Source organism: Lagenorhynchus albirostris, chromosome 7 (assembly GCF_949774975.1).
Source record: "Lagenorhynchus albirostris chromosome 7, mLagAlb1.1, whole genome shotgun sequence".
Classification (NCBI taxonomy): Eukaryota; Metazoa; Chordata; class Mammalia; order Artiodactyla; family Delphinidae; genus Lagenorhynchus; species Lagenorhynchus albirostris.
In genome coordinates this window covers 44,956,654-44,976,685 of record NC_083101.1, presented here as the reverse complement: position 1 = coordinate 44,976,685, position 20,032 = coordinate 44,956,654, and the positions used below count along the sequence as shown (strand labels likewise).

At 38.9% G+C, this 20,032-nt stretch overlaps 1 protein-coding gene across 6 annotated transcripts; it reads right to left on the bottom strand.

Moving 5' to 3' along the window:
- Positions 1 to 14,040: 14,040 nt before the first annotated feature.
- C7H9orf40 (chromosome 7 C9orf40 homolog) lies at positions 14,041 to 19,522 on the bottom strand. 6 transcript variants are annotated; one of them, XR_009541361.1, is made up of 4 exons: positions 18,838 to 19,522; positions 18,531 to 18,710; positions 14,716 to 14,843; positions 14,476 to 14,616 (listed from the first exon to the last, which is right to left on the bottom strand). XR_009541361.1 is itself a non-coding variant. In XM_060153429.1 (2 exons), the coding sequence occupies exons 1-2, from the start codon at positions 19,264 to 19,266 to the stop codon at positions 14,458 to 14,460; spliced, it is 588 nt and encodes a 195-aa protein (XP_060009412.1). In that variant the 5' UTR covers positions 19,267 to 19,508; the 3' UTR covers positions 14,041 to 14,457. The 6 variants fall into 6 exon arrangements, 1 of the variants encoding a protein (XP_060009412.1); XR_009541364.1 differs by lacking the exon at positions 18,531 to 18,710 and having other exon boundaries at positions 14,716 to 14,956; XR_009541360.1 differs by lacking the exon at positions 18,531 to 18,710 and having other exon boundaries at positions 18,838 to 19,521.
- Positions 19,523 to 20,032: the final 510 nt, after the last annotated feature.

Below are 20,032 nucleotides of genomic sequence, written 5' to 3'. Positions count from 1 at the left end.
AAAGGAAAATTACATGGGCAGATACCCTCGCTGACGAGTGAGTGGTTTGAGCCAGATTTGGGGCCCCAATTCTGGGGTTCTATGTGAAGGAGACAGCTGCCTGGACTAGTTTGAGGATGACTGAGACAAACAGAAAGGCCCTGGGAAGACTGGACTCTGATTGTGAGGAGCATGTGTGCACTGGCTTGCTCATGAGGCAGAGCACAGAGAGGTCTGCTCTAGTGGCTGCCAGGTTTCCCATTACCACATTGTTGTGTGCCCCAGTCCAAGCTGAGTGAACACTCCAGCCTCATTCACTCCATGCCATGGCACAGCACTGGATCTGGGGTGCCCACAACCGGGGAAAATACTCAACTATGGGACACAGAGGTGACCTGGTCCCAGGGTGGAGCCTGAGTAGGGTGGCGGCAGCCACTGTTGGTGCTTACTCAAGCAGTACCTCAGAAGACAGATCTCTGACGGTGGCTGCTCTACCACAGCTGACCTCCTGATACATGCTGAGAGTCCATGGGCCCTGCCAGCCATGTGGAGTCGGTCTACAATGGTGCAGTGATCAGCTGTGAGGGACAAAGGGGACTTGCACCCAAGGCTGCATCTGAGCAGAGCCACAGATGCCTGCACAGGCAGTACAGCAGACCTCTGTCTGCACATGGGCCACACCTGCACTCCCCTCTGAGGCAAGGGCTCCAGTGTGGGAAGGGGTAAAAATCACACTTAAAAGGAACAGAGTCAGCTTGGGCCCAACCCTCAAGGCTTCAGCAACTTGAGATCAGACCCTGCTCCCAAGAGGGTGATGACAGCCACTGAGCAGAAAGGAAGTCCTGCCTCACAGCTGGCACCAGCTCTAGCCCCTCCATCTCTAGCCCCACAACCTACCAAGGTGTTAGCTGCCAAGAAACCCTGAGGACAGACATGACTTGCATCCATGTCAAACCCAGCTCTTCCACCAAAGTCACTTGACAAACACAGTCTGCACAGGGATGCTCCCACATAAGAACATTCCTTCAAGACCATAATAGGTAACTACTTTACCCAAGTTCTTAGAGGCAGAGAAAGTTAAGCAAAATGAAAAGTCAGAGGAACTACTCTCAATTGGAAGAACAAGAAAAAACACCTCTTGTTTTCTCATAAATAATGAAACAAATAAATAATTTACCAGATAAAGAATTCAAAACATTGGTAATAAAGATGTTAACTGAATTAGGGGGGAAAATCAATGCAAAAAGTGAATATTTTAACAAAGAACTAGAAAATGTAAAAAAGACCCAATCAGAAATGAATAATTAAATAGCTGAAACACATTAGAAGGAATGAATAGCAGACTAAGTGGTATAGAAGAACACATAGGTGATCTGGAAGATACAATAATGGAAATCACCCAATCACAACAGAAAAAAGAAAAACAAATTTTAAAAATGAAAGCAATTAAAGATATCTCTGAGATAACATTAAGTATATCAACATTCACATTATAGGGGTCATAGAAGAAGAGAGAGGAAAAGGGATCAAAAATTTATTTGAAGAAATTATGGCTGAAAACTTCCCAAACCTGAAGAAGGAAACAGATATCCAGGTCCAGGAAGCACAGAGGATCTCAAATATTAACCCAAACAACCCACACCAAGATATATCATAATTAAAATGGCAAAAATTAAAGATAAAGAGAATTCTAAAGGCTGCAGGAGAAAAACAAAGAGTCATATACAAGGGAATCCCCATAAGGATAGCAGTTGATTTCTCTGCAGAAACTTCACAGGCCAGAAGGGATGGCATGATATACGCAAACTGCTCAATGGTAAAACCCTGCAACCTAGGATACTCTACCCAGGAAGATTATCATTTAGAATAGAAGGAGAGATAAAGAAATTCTCTGACAACCAAAAACTAAAAGAGTTCATCAATACTAACCCTACTCCAAAGTAAATGTTGAAGGGTCTTCTCTAAGGGGAAAAGAAGAAGAATCTACGGAATAGGGAAAATCCCACCAGGAAAAGCAAATATATAGTAAGGTCTGAGGATCGACTACTTAATTAAGCCAGCATGTAGATTAAAAGACAAAAAATTTAAAAAGCAACTACAACTCCAATAAACAATTAAGGGATAAGCACGAAGATGTAAAATATGACATCAAAAACACAAAATGTGAGAGAGGGGGGTAAAAAATGTAGATCTTTTAGAATGTGTTGGAACTTAAACGACTACCAGTTTAAAACAAGTAGACGTAATTATAGGTCAACATATATGAACCACATGGTAAATCACAATCAAAAACCTAGAGTAGAAAAAGAAAACTAAAAAGAAAGGAACACAGCTCTCTACTGAAGAACATCACCAACCACAAAGGAGGAAACAAAAAGAAAAATGAACAGAGAAGAACCACAAAAACAACCAGAAAACAAGTAATAAAATGGCAATAAATACATATTTATCAATAATAGCTTTAAATGTCAATAGACTAAATGCTTGAATCAAAAGACATGGGGAGGCTGACTGGATTTTTAAAAAGACTCTTCAATATGCTGCCTACAAGAGAATCACTTTGAGGCTAAAGACACACACAGACTGAAAGTAAGAGGACAGAAAAAGATATTTCATGCAAATGGAAATAAGAAGAAAGAGGGGGTAGCAATAATTATATCAAACAAAAGAAACTTTAAAACAAAGTCTAAACCAAAGACAAAGAAGGGCATAATATAATGATCAATACAAAAAGAGGATATTACACTCATTAACACATTAAACCCAATAAAGGAGCACTTAAATATATAAAGCAAACACTAACAGACAGAAAAAGAAAACTGACATATATAATAATATTAGGGGACTTTAACACTCCACTTACATCAATGGACAGATTAGCCAAATAGAAAACAGTGGTCTTAAATGACACAATAGACCAGTTGGACTTAATAGACAGCTACAGGACATTACATCCAAAAACAGCAGAATACACATCGTTTTCAAGTGCACATGGAATGTTCTCCAGGAGAAATCAAATGGTAGACAAAAAAGTCTCAACAAATTTAAGAGGATAGAAATTATATCAAACATTTTTTCTGAACATAACAGTATGAAACTAGAAATCAGTTACATAAAAAGACATGGGAAAAGAACAAACACATGGAAGCTAAACAACATGCTACTAAAAATCCAATGCTTAATGAAGAACTCAAAGAGGACATCAGAAAATACCTCCAGACAAATGAAAATGGAAACACAACACTCCAAATCTATGTGATACAGCAAAAGCAGTTCTAAGAGGGAAGTTTATACTGATGCAGGCCTTCTCCAAGAAACAAGAAAAATCTCAAATAAAAAACATAACCTACCATCTAAAATAATGAGAAAAGGAAGAAAAAGCAAAAGCCAAAAAGTCAGCAGAAGCTAGGAAATAATAAAGATCAGAGAAGTAAATAAAATAGAGATCCAAAAAAGCAATAGAAAATATCAATGAAACCAAGAGCTGGTCTTTGAAAAGATAAACAAAACTGATAAACCTTTAGCCCGGCTCACCAAGAATAAAAGAGAGAGGAACAAATTAACAAAATAAGAAATGAAAGAGGAGAAATTACAACCAATACCACAGAGATACAAAAAGTCATAAGAGGATACTACCATCAGTTATATGACAACAAATTAGACAGCCGAGAAGAAATGGATATATTTCTAGAAACATACAACCTGTCAAGACTAAATCAAGAAGAAACAGACAATTTGAACTGCTTGATCACTAATAGTGAAATTGAGCTTGTAATTAAAAAACTTCCAGCAAACAAAAGTCCAGGGTTGACCAGCTTCACAGAGGAATTCTACCAAATATAAAAAGAAGAACTAATACATATCCTTCTCAAACTATACCAAAAAAAAAAAAAAATTGAAGAGGACAGAACACTCTCAAATTCATTCTATGAGGCCACCATTACCCTGATACCACAACCAGACAATGACACTGCAAAAAAGGAAAATCAAAGGCTAATATTTTGATGAATATAAACAAAAAATACTCAACAAAATATTAGCAAACCAAATCCAACAAAAAAGATCACACACCATGATCAAATGGGATTTATTCCAGGGATGCAAGGATGGTTCAATATCTGCAAATCAATCAATGTGATACACCACATTAACAAAAGAAAGGATAAAAACCACATGATCATCTCACTAGACACACAAAAAAAGCGTTTGACAAAATTCAACATCCACTCATGATAAAAACTCTCATCAAAGTGGATACAGAGGGAATATATCTCAACATAATAAACACCATTTATGAAAAACCCCAGCTAACATTATACTCAATGGTGAAAAGCTGAAATCCTTTCCTCTAAAATCAGGAACAAGACAGCAACATCCACTCTCCCCACTTTTATTTAACATAGTATTGGAAGTCCTAGCCACAGCAATCATACAAGAAAAAGAAATGAAAGGCAACCAAATTGGAAGGGAAGAAGAAAAACTGTTTTCATCCCAATATTATTAGAACTAATAAATGAGTTCAGCAAAGTTGTAGGATACAAAATTAATATACAGAAATATGTTGCTTTTCTTTTTTTTTTTAAATTCATTTATTTGTTTTGGTGCATTGGGTCCTCGTTGCTATGCACAGACCCTCTCTACTCTTCATTGCTGTGTGTGCACCTCTCACTGCGGTGGCCTCTCCCGCCATGGAGCATGGGCTCTAGGCGTGTATGGGCTCAGTAGTCGCAGTCTGTGGGCTCTAGATCGCACGCCCAGCAGCCAGGGCTCACGGGCTCAGCCGCTCCGCAGCATGCAGGATCCTCCCAGACCAGGGATCGAACCCGCATCCCCCACACTGGCAGGCGGACCCTCAACCACTGCCCCACCTGGGAAGTCCCTATGTTGCTTTTCTACACACTAATGACTATGAACTATCAAATGAACTATCAGAAAGAGACAGCAGAAAAAATTCTATTTAAAATTGTTTATCAAAAGAATAAAATAACTAGGAATGAACTTAACCAAGGAGGTGAAAAACCTATACTCTGAAAACTATAAGACACTGATGGAGAAAACTGAAGATGATACAAACAAATGGAAATGTATGCCATGTTCATGGACTGGAAGAATTAATATTGTTAAAATGTCCATACTACTCAAAGCTATCTACAGACATTTTTCATAGAACTAGAACAGATAATCCTATGGATAATTATGGATAATCCATACGGAACCACAAAAGTTGCCAAAGCAACCCTGAGAAAAAAGAACAAATCTGGAGGTATCATACTCCCAGAGTTCAGACTATACTACAAAGCAACAGTAATCAAAACAGTATGGTCTGGCACAAAAATTGACACATAAAGCAATGGAACAGAGTAGAGAGCCCAGAAATAAACCCATGCACTTATGGTCAATTAATCTACGAGCAAGGGGGCAAGAACATACAATGGATAAAAGACAATCTCTTCAATAAGTGGGGTTGGGAAAACTGGAGAGCTACATATAAAAGAATGAGATTCGAATATTTCCTCACACTATATACAAAAATAAACTCAAAATGGATTAAAGAGCTAATTGTAAGACCTGAAACCATAAAACTCCTAGATGAGAACACTCTTTGAAATAAATCATAGCAATATTTTTTAGACCTGTCTCCTAAGGCCAAAGAAACAAAAGTAAAAGTAAACAAATGGAACCTAATTAAACGTAAAAGTTTTTGCACAGCAAAGGAAACCATTAGCAAAATGAAAAGACAGCCTACTGACTGGGAGAAAATAATTGCAATTGATATGACCAGCAAGTGGTTAATATCCAAAATATATAAACAGATCACCAACTCAATATTAAGAAACAAAAAAAAGAAACCACCAATCAAAGAATGGGCAGAAGGTGGTTTGTGACCACCTAGAGGGGTGGGATAGGGAGGGTGGGAGAGAGGGAGATGCAAGAGGGAAGAGATATGGGAACATATGCATATGTATAACTGATTCACTTTGTTATAAAGCAGAAACTAACACACCATTGTAAAGCAATTATACTCCAATAAAGATGTTAAAAAAAAAAAAAAAGAACGGGCAGAAGACCTGAATAGACATTTTCCCAAAGAAGACATACAGATGGCCAACAGGCACATGAAAATATGCTCAACATTGGTAATCATCAGGAAAATGCAAATCAAATTCTCAATGAGATTTCACCTCACACGTGTCAGAATGGCTATCATCAAGAAGTCTACAAATAATAAATATTGGAGAGGATGTGAAGAAAAGGGAACACTTATCCACTGTTGATGGGAATGTAAATTAGTGCAGGCACTATGGAAAACAATATAGAGGCTCCTCAAAAAATTAAAAATAGAACTACCATATGATCCAGCAATTCCACTCCTGGGAATATATCCAGAAAAAACAATAACACTAATTCAAAAATATACATGCACCCCAGTGTTCGTACCAGCACTATTTACAATAGCCAAGACATGGAAGCAACCTAAGTATCCATTAACAGACAAATGGATAAAGAAGATGTAGTATATATATGCAGTGGAATATTACTCAGGTATAAAAAAAGAATGAAATTTTGCTATTTGGAGCAATGTGGATGGACCTAGAGAATATTATGCTTAGTGAAATCAGTCAGACAGAGAAAGAGAAAGACTTTATATTATCACTTATATGTGGAATCTAAAAAATAATACAAACGAATATATATATCAAAACAGAAACAGACTCACAGATATTGAAAACAAACTAGTGGTTACCAGAGGGGAAAGGGAAGGGGGGAGGGGAAAATTAGGGGTATGGGATTAAAAGATGCAAACTACTGTGTATAAAACAGATAAGCAACAAGGCTATATTGTATAACATAGGGAATTATAGCAATTATCTTTTAATAACTTTTAATGGAGTACAATCTATTAAAATACTGAATCATTATGCTGTACACCTGAAACTAATACTGATTGTAAATCAACTATATTTCAATACAAAAATAACTTTCATATTCTAACATCTGTCTCATCTTGGAATTGGCATCTGTTGATTACCTTTTCCTGTAAATTGATCACATTTTCTTGATTGTTTGCATATCCTGAATATTATGTTGTAAGATTCTGGGACTTTTTAAAATCCTCTAGAGGATGTTGATTTTTTTTTTTAAACCAGGCACTCAGCCCAGTTAGGTTCAGACCATACATTCTGTCTCTTCTGTGGGTACGACTCTAAGGTCAGTTCAGTTTTCAAAGTCCTGGCTGTGCTGCTATGTGCCGGTCCCATGCATGCATCGCTCAGACATCAGTGAAGAAATTGGGCAGAAGCTCATACTGTTGTTTAGTTCTCAAAGCCTTTGCTATATAGCTTTCAATCTGTGCCATGCATGTGTACCTTAAGGATGAGCCCAGGATTAGTGCCAGTTTATATACAGAATTATGGGATCACTTACCCAGCTCTCTCATCTCCAGAATTCTCTCTCCTGCTCAAAGCAGCTCCCTTTCCTGGTCTTCTACCCAAAAAGTGAAGCTTCTCTCAGAATTTGGGCTGCCCATGCTGCCACTGCAGTTCTGCTGGGTGTTCACTCTTCGTTCAAAGCTGGGGAAACGAGTAAGAAATAAAACCAGAAAACTTAATGCTGTATGAGTTGCTTTGCCAAATTTGACTTCTGTTTCCAATCCAGTAATGCTTTCATTTAGTTTTCAGAGACCACAGGTGTGTTTTAGCTAGAGTTTTGAGTTGTAATTAGTGGGAAAGAGAGAGTGTACTGAGTTTACTCCACCTGATCAACTCTTAAAGTCCTACTTTTTTTATTTTTAAGCATTTTTCTATATCATTAAAAATTCTTAATAACACTATTTTATGATTTCATTATCCTCTATTACACATATTTAAATTATCCATCAATTCTCTTTAAAGCTATTTTTTGTTTATTGCTAATATTTTGCTATTACAAATAACACTACAAATAATAAGTGTGCATCTAATTTTCTGATTATTTCTTTAGGATAATTTTTAGATATAGAATTACCAGTTCAAATTATAATAAGGCTCTTAAAGCATATCATCAAATTGCTTTTCAGAAAGGTGTTACTAAAACTAAAGCATTATCTGCAACTTTTGCCAATTTATATAGAAAAATATTATAGTATCTTGTTTTAAATTTAGGACCACAATTGATTAGAAATGCTTATTTTTTATACTCATGTATATTTTTTCTTTTGTAAACTATTTTTTGTAGTTTAATGCATGTCCATTACTCATTTATTAGAATCATAGTTTTATAATAAATTTGTATGAATTATATATATAAATAAAGAAGAAATTACATGTCTACCTGCCCATTAGTATAAAAATAAAAACAGAACAAATCAGTAATTAATGAGATTTTTACTTACAGGGTTAAGTGACAAAGTAGGAAAAAGAGGAGAGTGAGAGTGGGGTAAAATATTTAGGAGGAATGACTTCTCTGATGATACATTTTTGTATAGTTCTGACTTGTAGAACTATGTGAATGTTTTACAAACTTATAAACTTAAAAGAACATAGACGGAAAGTCAAAACAAAACAGAAACAACTGAATCCAACTATATTACAAATAACTAACATAACCACTTTGAAGAGAGGGATGGGAAAACAGAATCAAATGAAGTACGTTTGGGAAACAATATTTTAATTGCATATTCAAAGAATAAAGACAAAAAGAAAAGTGTATACAAATATTTTGCTCTAATTAGCCGCCTACTTATTACAGAAGTATGGGTTAGCAGTTTACAAACTATGTTATATGTATTTGAGGACTGAGTAAATAAATACACTGTGGATAAAAAGCCCCATTTTCTCACAGTTGGAGAAAGGAGTTACAAATAAGGAAAGGTGGGAAGATAAAATGAACCCTGTCATGTTTATCAGTATGAATTCAAGTGTTTTTAAATATTTTTAAATGTTTTAAAAATCCGCTTAAAAATATGTATAGGAATTCCCTGGCGGTCCAGTGGCTAGGACTCCATGGTTGCACTGCAGGGGGCATGGGTTCGATCCCTTGTGGGGAACTAAGATCCCACAAGCCACGCAGCCAAAAATAAAAATAAATAAATAATTAAAATATGTATATACAGATATAGACACAATATACAGATACATATAGATATACATTAGTTGTATACACAAAATATATTTTATTGTTCTGTCAGCTGAGAGGACCTAGAAGCAATGATACCCAATACCAATGAGCAGATCTTGCACTGAGCTCTTCATTTCTAAATACCATTCTCTAATAAAGGAATCAGGGCTTTTTGGAGAAATAATTTCAGGACTAGGGTAGAGAAATTACAAGAGAAACATCTGTGCCAAACATCTTGTGTGAGAAGCTAAGGAAGTGTTAAAAAGTGATGGGGTCTGTATTAGCTGTCTATTGCTGCATAATAAATTGCCACAAACTAAGCAGCCTAGAAAAACAGAACAAAATTTATCAATTTATTAACTCACTTCTAAATGTCAGAAGTCCAGCTTGACATGTAACGTTCTCTGTTGAGAGTATCATTAAGCTGAAATCAAGGTGTCAGCCAGGCTATGTTCCTTCTGAAGGTTCTGGGGAAGAATCCACTTCCAAGTTCATTCAGGATGTTGGCTGAGTTGATCCTGGAGGTTGTAGGACTGGGGTCCCATTTTCTTTCTGGGTTGCCACCAGGACTTAGGTCTTCAGCTTCTGGTGGTTGCTCTCAGGTTCTTGTCACATGGGCTCCCTACATCTTCAAAGCCAGAGGAAAATTACTCTCATATTGAATCCCTCCTACACTTTGTATCTCTCTAACCTCCTCTCTCTCTAGCCTCTCCACCCATATTTAAAGGGCCTGTATGATTAGATCAGGCCCACCAACTCATCTATCTTAAGGTCAACTGGTTTGAGACCTTAATTATATTTGCACAGGTATTCAAGTAGTACCTAAATTAGTGTTTGATCAAATAACTGGATGTTAACAACAGGGTCTGGGAATCTTGGGGCCCATCTCTGCCTATCACAGGGTCATATCATTAGAATACAAGATACAGCAATCAACAAATATAAGGTGTTATGGTATTACTATTTAGGTCTGTGGACTCCAGATAATTCAACAGCTGAAATTCTTGAAAACTGACCTTCCTAGAGTGTTTTCCTCAATCAACTTCAGGTATTGAGAGATCACTAATAGTTATCTATCTGTCTATCCATCTACCTATCTGAAAGATAGTGAATACATGCATTTCAAGTACTGTAAAAGAAGAGAGATATGTATTTAGTGCCCACTATGGTTTCCCCACAGCCACCATATCATTTCACCCCAACTCTGCTCCTCTGAGGGAAGTATTAGTGTCCCCATTTTCTGAGGAGGATACCAAGGCTCAAACTGTTTACTGAGTAACAGAGTTGCCACAGCTGGCACTGATTTCCATCCAGAGACCTTGTAAATGCAAAAGTGCACTGCCAATATTAACCAGTATTCACACAATAATAAAATACATTTAAAAAGGGGAAGGCACAAGAGCCAACTTGAAGGGACTCCCAATGGCTAAACCTAGGATTTGTGCAACAAAATAATGATAGTAACAGATTATAACTCATAGAACAAAATATATACTCATTAGTCTATACTGATATAAACAACTGAATATAGAAATGAGGATGAAAGGAAAGCTCTTCCCTTACAGTAGAATTCCAATAAATAAATATACTAGGGATGATGGAAATAGAAAATTACCATTTGACAGATACCAGAGAAATAAGTATTTCAGGCAAGAATCATCAAGATTGTAAAATTTGTGGGCAGAATGAGAAATTTATATAGTTTCGAAGTATCTTTCCAAAAGATAATTATTAATTACAAAGGAGAAAATTGTAAATTTACAAGAGACAAACCTGGCAGATACCCCCTTGACAAAGTAATCAGTTACAATCACCAATAAAGAGACAAACTGACATCCCATGCCTCCTGGTATGATGCACTGAGGTTACATCACTTCTATGGAGTTCTTATTAAAAATGCATAATTATGGGAAGTAACAGACAAACAGAAATTGAGTGCCATCTGATAAAATAACCAACCAGAATACTCGTCAAAAAGTATCAAGATCATGAAAGGCAAAGAAATTCTGAGGAATTGTTTAAAGAGGACTAAGGAGGTACAACTAAATATATGACATGGATTGAATCTTGAGGCAGAAAAGGGATGTTAATAAGACAGAAAAGGGATGTTAATAAGACAGAAAAGGGATGTTAATAAGACAATGGTGAAATCTGAACCTTCCTTTTTTTAAGGTTTTTGACATATATTCTTTAGAGTTGTCTGAAGTCACTCTTTCCATGTCCTCATCAAAGTATAATAGAATTATATTGATGCTAATTTCCTCATGTTCATAATCATACTGTGATAATGTAAGATATTACAATAGGGAATCTGGGTGAAGGGCATACAAGTTAAAAAAAAAGAAAAAGAAAAACCTACTTTTTAATTTCCATCTCAATTTATCCACAATGCAATTTTGCCAAGTTACCTGAGGCTTACTAAATTAACAACATTTTTTTAAAGGACAAAATTATTTCAAATCTCTCTCTGTATATATACGTATACATACACACACACACACCCTGCATGTGTATATTATACATATTTAACATATATGTGTAAATGTTTACATTGTACTTATATATACACCTACATAAAGATATTAAATCTTTTAACATATTAACAGCAAGTGTTTTCCCTGAATCTTTACCTTATTTTTTTGGTTTTTGTTTTATTTATTTAATATATTTTTGGCTGCGTTGGGTCTTTGTTGCTGCGCGCGTGGGCTTTTTCTAGTTGCGGCAAGCAGGGGCTACTCTTCATTGCAGTGTGCAGGCTTCTCATTGCAGTGGTTTCTCTTGTTGCAGAGCTCAGGCTCTAGGCCGTGGGCTTCAGTAGTTGCGGCACACAGGCTCAGTAGTTACGACTCGCAGGCTCTAGAGTGCAGGCTTAGTAGTTATGGCACACAGGCTTAGTTGCTCCATGGCATGTGGGATCTTCCTGGACCAGGATCAAACCCGTGTCCCCTGCACTGGCAGGCAGATTCTTAACCACTGTGCCACCAGGGAAGTCCTACCTTATGGTTTTGATGTTTTTTGACACACGCTTGAAAAAGTCATCCAAGCTACTCTTTGGATCTCCTTCACTCAGACACTGCAATGTGGTGTCCGATGAAACTTGTCAAAGTAACCACCTCCTGTTGTTCATTTGGGGGACATGTCTTAGTCCTTACATTACTATACAATACATATAATAAAGTTAGCACATTTCCAATGTTTTACTACTGGATCTCTGTAACAAACCTTTTCTATATTCATCTTCAGGAAATGGTCTAAAATTGCTGGCATGACCCTCCCATCAACAAATAGGAAAACCCATTCATTTGTTCATGCAACATTTATTGACTGACTACTATGTGGCAGGCACTGTTCAGGCCACTAGGAAGAGCAGTGCACAAAAACAGACATCTTCCAAAAATAAAAAATGGACACGTTCCTACCCTCAGGTCAAAGAGAAAGGAGGAAGAAAGTTTATCCTTTCCACAGTACTTTAACTGCTTCTTCCCCCCGCCTGCCTGCTTTCTTTGCTATTTCTTCAATCCCAACTCTTAAACTTCTAGTAGCAATTTAAAGTGGAATGAAGTGCAACTATAGGAAGCACATATATTCCTATTATGTTTTTTGTACCCATAAGATCATTATGAGAATTAAACAAGATGATGCAGGTACTTAGTATACTGCTTGACAATAAACATAGTCTGAGGTAGATACTATTTATTGTTTCTCATTTTACCAGTGAGGCATCTGGAGCTTAGAGATGAAAAATAACTTGCTTAATGTTACACAGGTAGAAAGTGGCAGGCCAAGACTTTGAACTGTCTGACTTCAAACCCTTAATTATACAGTTTGTCTTCTGTTCTAGAATATTCTTATTAATGTCAACCCATACTTAAATCCTACAGTACACACAAAACATTGGTGGTTCTCTCTCTCTCATTGGCATTTATCATCTTTCCTAAATTTTGGATCTAATGTCATTAACAACAACAAAAAATATACAAGCAGGATGAGTTAGTCAATTACAAAGCCAACATTCTGAATGCAATACAAAAGTTAACTTAATTACTAAGTTATTAGTAACTTAGTTACTAACTTAAACACCAATTGCTTACTTTAACGATGAAACTGTAATAATGACACAATAATTCAGTTTTAACAAAGCCATCAACAGAGCAAAATAAAAACAAAGCTAACTAAGGAGGCAGTGCTTCAGCTCAAGTTAGTTATCTCCTTTAAACAGGAAAAACAATCATTAGTCTAGTGGTTCTTGAACTGGCCTGCTCATTTGAGGAATGGGTGGAAGGAAGATTGGTGCTTAAAAAAATAGCTACACCACGGGCTTCCCTGGTGGCGCAGTGGTTGAGAGTCCGCCTGCCGATGCAGGGGACACGGGTTTGTGCCTGGGTCTGGGAAGATCCCACATGCCGCGGAGCGGCTGGGCCTGTGAGCCGTGGCCGCTAAGCCTGTGCGTCCAGAGCCTGTGCTCCGCACGGGAGAGGCCACAGCAGTGAGAGGCCCGCATACCGCAAAAAAAAAAAAAAAAAAAAGCTACACCCAAAGCCCACCTCAGAACAATTATATGAGAATCTCTCAAGAGTGGGGCCCATTTGAAGTGTTGTCAGTGTTGACAAGTACAAGTCTAAAATAATAAGCAATAAAGAGCATGCCCTCAAAGCAATTCAAAACCAAGAAATTAAAAAAATAAAATAAATATGATAAATTTCTTTCCTCTTATCCTGGGAAAAGGGGGAAGCACCTACTCATTTCTCTTTGTTCTTTATCCATCTTTGATTGCCCAAAGTCAAGTTTAACAAACGTTAAATATTGGAAGTTATGCAAACATCCTACCCAAATTAAAATTTTCACTACTGTACATTTAGAAAGCTCTTTTAAAACAATACCAGGTTTCAGAAAGAATCCCCCACATTTTAAGTTTGCACAGATGTTTAAGTCAGCTATTTGTTCAACGAAGAAGAGTCGATGAAATGTATTAGAAAGCATTTTATTAATAAGTTATTATAAAACAATATTTATTTCATGTACCACAAATTAACTTTTTGGTGCAACAAGAGGAATATCTGAATGTTTCCCATCTATTTCTAAAACTGTCACAATTCCTTTTTATAAGATATCTTCAAATTTAGAACCTAAACATAAATTTTTCTTAAGAATGCATACATAAAATACTTCTCCTATAACTGCACTATATCCTTGACAAATCCCTATTGGGAGGTATAGTAGTGACTGCAGGCATTTATCTTTAAAACAACTTTTCCTCATTTTTCAGGTTTGGGAATGATATCACATCAAGTACGGAAAATAACTCTTTTCCTTAAGAATACATAAATTCACTTAGAGATGTCTCCTCAAATTCAGAAAAACCCATTTCTTCAGCTCCTTCTGTCAGGACTCCATATCGATCTCAACAACTTCATTCTTGTCCTGAAGTGTTGTTTCTGTCAGGTTGTCTTCACTTACATCTTCAATGTCTGCCAGATCAATAGGTGGTAAAGGATTCCTCCAGTACTGGAAGGTGTTATACTGCCAAAATTCTTCATTGAGCTTTAGTGAAAAGAAGAGAGAGGTGAAAGTACATCAATGGTCTAGAAAAAATTAAGCTGTTTCACGAAACAAATTTTTTTGTTTTAAAAGCAAACTCACGTTAAGATTTTGCAGTCTTTAACTTTGCATCTTCAACAAATATATATTTTTAATTCTGCCTAATCAAAGTACTTCATGGACTCAGTCAACTCTGCATTTTCATATTCATGAACTGGTGAAAGTATTTCCTGTGAGTAGTTTAAATTTAAAAGAATGTCCTTCAAGAGCTTCTCTTCCCAGAATTTTCTTCCATTTTTCAACCAAAAAAATAATGCCTGAAGATAGTCTTAAAGTTTTTCACCTTTCAGTGAGGAAAACAATTTATTTAAAAAACACATGCACACATCTTAAAATTTACTTTTGGTCTTTTTCCTGATGTTTGGTATTTTAAGGGATTGACTTGATGTAGGCTAAAATATTTTGACAACCTTCTAAAAAGCATTAGAATAAAAACATGGTAAATAACAAGAAAATCTTAAACTGATCATTTTATTAAAGATACCATTTTGTACAAGACATGACTCAAGATACCAAAACTGATAAATCCAAGTGAATGCTGGCCCCTTCAAAATTCAACAGCTTACTGTAAAAGGCTATAAAATTGTTTCAAGTAACTATGAAGTGAAGTTGATATTCCAATGAAGTTCAAAACTGGCACAAAATTAAAATACTTTGTGCAAAGGAAGTGGCATTGCAATTACATATAGGCTTCCAAAGTGACCATTTTGAAGGTTAACACCTTTCCCAGATGGATATCTATATATCTATATTTAGTCTACTAAGTTGTGTTTGTACTTTAGGTTCATACTTGCTATAGCAGCACTAACCAACAGAAATATAATGAAAGGCACATATGTAATTTAAAATTTTCTAGTAACTTCAGTTAAAAAAAAAGTAAAAAAAACAGGCGAAATTAATCTTAAAATTTTACTTGAACTAATAAAGCCAAAACACTATCATTTCAACATGCAGTCAATATTTTTAAAAATTGAGATATTTTACATTCTTTTTGTCTAACTAAAAGTTTTCAAAATCTGCCAGGTATTTTACACTTCCAGCACTATTCAGACTAGGCCCATTTCAATGCTCAATAGCCACATGTGGCTAGTTAATTAAATGGGGAGCACAGGTCTTCTCAATAATAAGTTTATTCACTGCCTTAGACACTAAGGCTTAGAGAATTAAGAGTCTCTTTGGAATTCCTTAACACTGGGATAAAAATGTAATAACTCAAAGGATGCCAAGAAAAACTTCATTTTAATAAGTAAGTAGGGTTAAAAACAAGGACCTATTTCTCTGCCTTTTGGGAAAAAAAAACTATTGTTCAAACGATCTACTTATAAGAACAAACCAGAAAAGATCCTTAATGAGGTCAGTATAACCTAGTAGCTAAGAGCACAGACTTTGCCACCAGACAGACCTGTGCTTGCATGATAACTCCTCCACCCATTAACTCTGATCTTGACCTAGGTCTCTTTCATCATTGGTAAAAAGCAGAAAGGCTCTTGTGCAAATTACAGTTTAGCACTATAAATGCCCAATATAGCTAGTTATTATATCCCAAGAAGCCTACAAACCAATATCACTATGAACCAAAATCACAACATTTCTGCTTCCTTTCTATTTAAAGTATTTAACAGTAAGGGTCAGCACTGACAGAGTACTCAATCTGCATAAAGTGACACTAAAGTGACACTAATATGAGAAAATACATGAATATTTATTGAAGTAATACCTGGTTTTATTTTAGTTCTCCGGTTAAAAAAAACACCTGAGGGGCTTCCCTGGTGGCACAGTGGTTGAGTCCGCCTGCCGATGCAGGGGACACGGGTTCATGCCCCAGTCTGGGAAGATCCCACATGCCACGGAGCGGCTGGGCCCATGAGCCATGGCTGCTGAGCCTATGCATCCGGAGCCTGTGCTCCACAACGAGGGAGGCCACAATAGTAAGAGGCCCATGTACCGCAAAACAAACAAACAAACACCTGAAACAACTCAAGTATTCTGAGGTTCTAGGACAGAAAAATAGGTATCACGATTCTGCCTAGATTGCATTTTCAATATAGAAAGGACATATTTGAGGAAATTCTTCCCAAATGAGATCCCAAGGGTACGGGTAGGGACTTAAGCTCTATTCTGAGCAAAACAGGAACCAGGAAGACATTTGCTTACATGGCTGTAAGACCCTTAAAACAAAAACCGTGCATCTTTGGTGGCAGGAAAGAAAGAGGAAAGCTGGAGAAAATTAAGTTTGCACAAAGAAGCAGCTCAAGGAACAGAACAAAAGAAAGGAACATGAGGGTTCCTGGGCTTTTGCCAAAAGAGAACAGGGGACTAGTCTTGATGAAGAAGGAACCCCTAGAGGCAAGCTTGTTCCCTGTCACAGGCTTGTAGTGACTACAAGAAGCAGAGAGCTGTCAGATGTGGTCACTGCTGTGGAAGAAGACACAGGTGTGTCTAGGAGATTCTAAGCAAATGTCTGTGTCAGTTTACTAAAAAATTCCTTTGCTTACCTGCCATTTCCATGTCCCTCTTATCAATTTGTGGCATACTGCAGTCAGTATATTCTGGTAGCAAAGACAAGCCTAAGTATGGGTCCGGTACCAAAAATGGCCAAGTTTTCAAACTACACAGTACTTATCTCCATACCAAATAGGTCTGGATGGCTGTCACTCTGGATTTTTGTTTTTTCAGGTTTTGCACACTGGTGTGACATGATTTAATTGGAAATTCTAATTCTTTATTCTACTTTCAAAACATCAGTGCTATCTAAAAGCAGTCTGAAGAAAAAAAAATCTAAATAAGGATCATGTTTTCTAAATTCCAAGAAAACTGGGGGTAGAAACATTTACAATTTATAGTTTCATCCAGAAATGCTCATCATAATAATTATATCTAAAGGATAATTTCTCATGACCACAGAAAAAGATCTTTCCCAACTACTGTATTTTATTGGCAAAGTGTCTGATAAATTCTGCATAAGATACTTGAGACAATGAAAAATGTGGGGTGGATGCTATGATGGAGTAATTGAAGAGAATTTGGTGAAGTCTGGGCTCTACATTTGGCTCTTCCACCCCCAAAGCTCCTGGTTCAACCCAGAACTGCCAAATCGCAGCTTGAATTCCAAAGATTAGACCAACGCTGCCCAATAAATACAAAATGCCAGCCACAAACGTAATTCGAAATTTTCTGATGGCCATATTAAAAAAGTAAAAGAAATAACTGAAATGAATTTTAATATAATTTATTCAATCCAATATCTCCAGATTATTTCAACGTGTATTCAATATACAATTTTTTGAGATCTTCGAAATCTAGTGTGTATTTTACTTTGAGCGCATCTCAATTTGAACTAGTCCCATTTTAGGTGTTGTGTCACATAGCTAGTGGCTGCCACACTGAATAGCACAGATCTAGATAGATCTTATGTGCAGAGATAGGGCAGGCTCATTTCCCAAGGAAGAGGAACTCTCCAAAGATCCTCATACAGACGGCTGATCTTAAGAACCAAATTAATTCTCAACAACGATCCTTTTTCATAGGATCCGATTTAAGACTGCCTTTTCCCAATATACGGAGGCCCTTCCTCTCAACCAAAAGAGCTGTAACATGCCTAAAGGATGTCCAACTGGTGGCTACCACATTCGTCACCCTCTTTAGAAAGAAATCGATCACGAATTCCAGAAAAAAAATCATCGTTAAACCAAGGAAGACGCAATACATCTTTCTCTGACGTTTGTCGTTGAGCTTAACTTATTGCGGTTCACGGTCAACATCTTTCCAAAGTTCTACAGTCTGTCATGACCCACGCCCCTGCTTCCCTCTTGGACAGCACAGATGCTGAAGGTGCAAGGCCACGCCTACTACCTCACCCAATAGTCTGTCTCCCCAGACTTTAGCTTAGTGCTCTCAGCTCGTCGGACTCTCCCAAAACGCTGCCAAAGGTGGGCTCTGGGGCCCCTGGTGTGCTGCCTGGGGTGGGGGGTCGGTGTTCATTCTTGCGGCGAGGATCCCGGCTTTTCATCTTTTGGGGCGTCGTGACGAACATGAGTCTAGAGGGGAACGATCGGTTCCTTCCCGGGACGCGCAGTGCCCGGGAAAGTATGACCCTTTTTCCCCTCACCCCGGGCCCCGCCCCCCGTCCCCCGCCGGAGCGCCCAGCCCACCGCCAACCCCTACCTGGTGCGGTGCGGCCCCCCAGTCTCCCCGCAGGGACTCTGCGCGCTCCGCCCCGTCGTCGCCACCGCCTCTTGGGGGCCGAACGCCCCGGGGCTCCTCCCCCGGCCCGCGGGGCTGCACGGGCGGCTGCAGCAGCGGCGGCTCGCCAGTCTCCAGGCCGCGGCCCTCACGCTCCGCGCCGTCCGGACCGCCAGTGTCCCCGCCGTCGCGGCGCTTGCTGGGCGAAACCAAAGGCTCAATCATACCCCCTGCGTCGATTTTACGCTTTCGGGGCAGCTCCGGGACGCCGAGGGGCTGCTCGGGATGCGAGGCCCCCGGCGGCGGGATCCAGAGCGGTGGCCGCGGCGGCTCCTCAGGAAAGTCGCAGAGCAGGAGCCGCTTCCAAGGCACGTGGAACGTCAGGGGCTCGGCCGCACGCCGCTTGGCCATGGGCCCCGAAGGCTCGGGCGGAGCCCGCCAGGCGCGGGAGGCCGAGCGCCGATAGCTGTGGGGGCGGAGGGCGAGGGCGGAGCGCGCAGCGCGCTAGGAAGGGCGAGGACCGAGTCCGGGCGAGGCTGCGGCTGGAAGGTGCAGAGGGCGGAGGGGGCGGGGCGGCCAGTGTGGCCCAGCCCGCGCACGCTGCCCTCGCGACCGCCGAGGTGCGGCCGGACGCTGAGGAGCAACCACGAAGCGGCTGAGATTCGAACCTGCGCACAAATGTGCGCGCGCGCACTCGCACCGGCGAGGCGGAGTCTTTGGTTGGTGGAGGCTCGCGGGGCGAACTCCCGAGCACCCCTGCGGCCGGAAGTGCGCGCCCCGGGGCGAGGCGGGAAGGCCGCGGCGGGTTTGTTAAAGGCAGAGTGGCGGTGTCTTCGGAGGGCGTGATTTTTCCTCAGGGGCGGGGATAGGGGTGTGCAAATCCCGAGCTTAAAGTGTATGTTAATATTCCCTTCCTTGAGTCAGTGGCCGTCGGGGCGTCCCCAGGAGTTTAAAACAGAGAATTATACAAATTTAATAAATTAGTGTTAACAGGCTTTAGCGCTACGTTAAATGATTACGGAAGACAGACTGCTGAACGGGAGTTGGGGCTGAGGGAAATAGATAAAGCCAACATGCAAAAACAAAACAAGAGAAAACAAACCAACGAGCGTGTTTTGCAGTGGCTGTTGTGGAAGGTGAAGTAGGCACCACATTCCTTGATCTTTCGAATAAAAAT

Excerpts from the sequence above, each read along its gene's own strand:
- C7H9orf40 (XM_060153429.1), bottom strand. The coding sequence starts at position 19,266 with ATGGCCAAGCGGCGTGCGGCCGAGCCCCTGACGTTCCACGTGCCTTGG. Across the intron at positions 14,617-18,837 it reads GGGGGGCCGCACCGCACCAG|CTCAATGAAGAATTTTGGCA; the intron begins GTAGGGGTTGGC and ends TTTTCACTAAAG.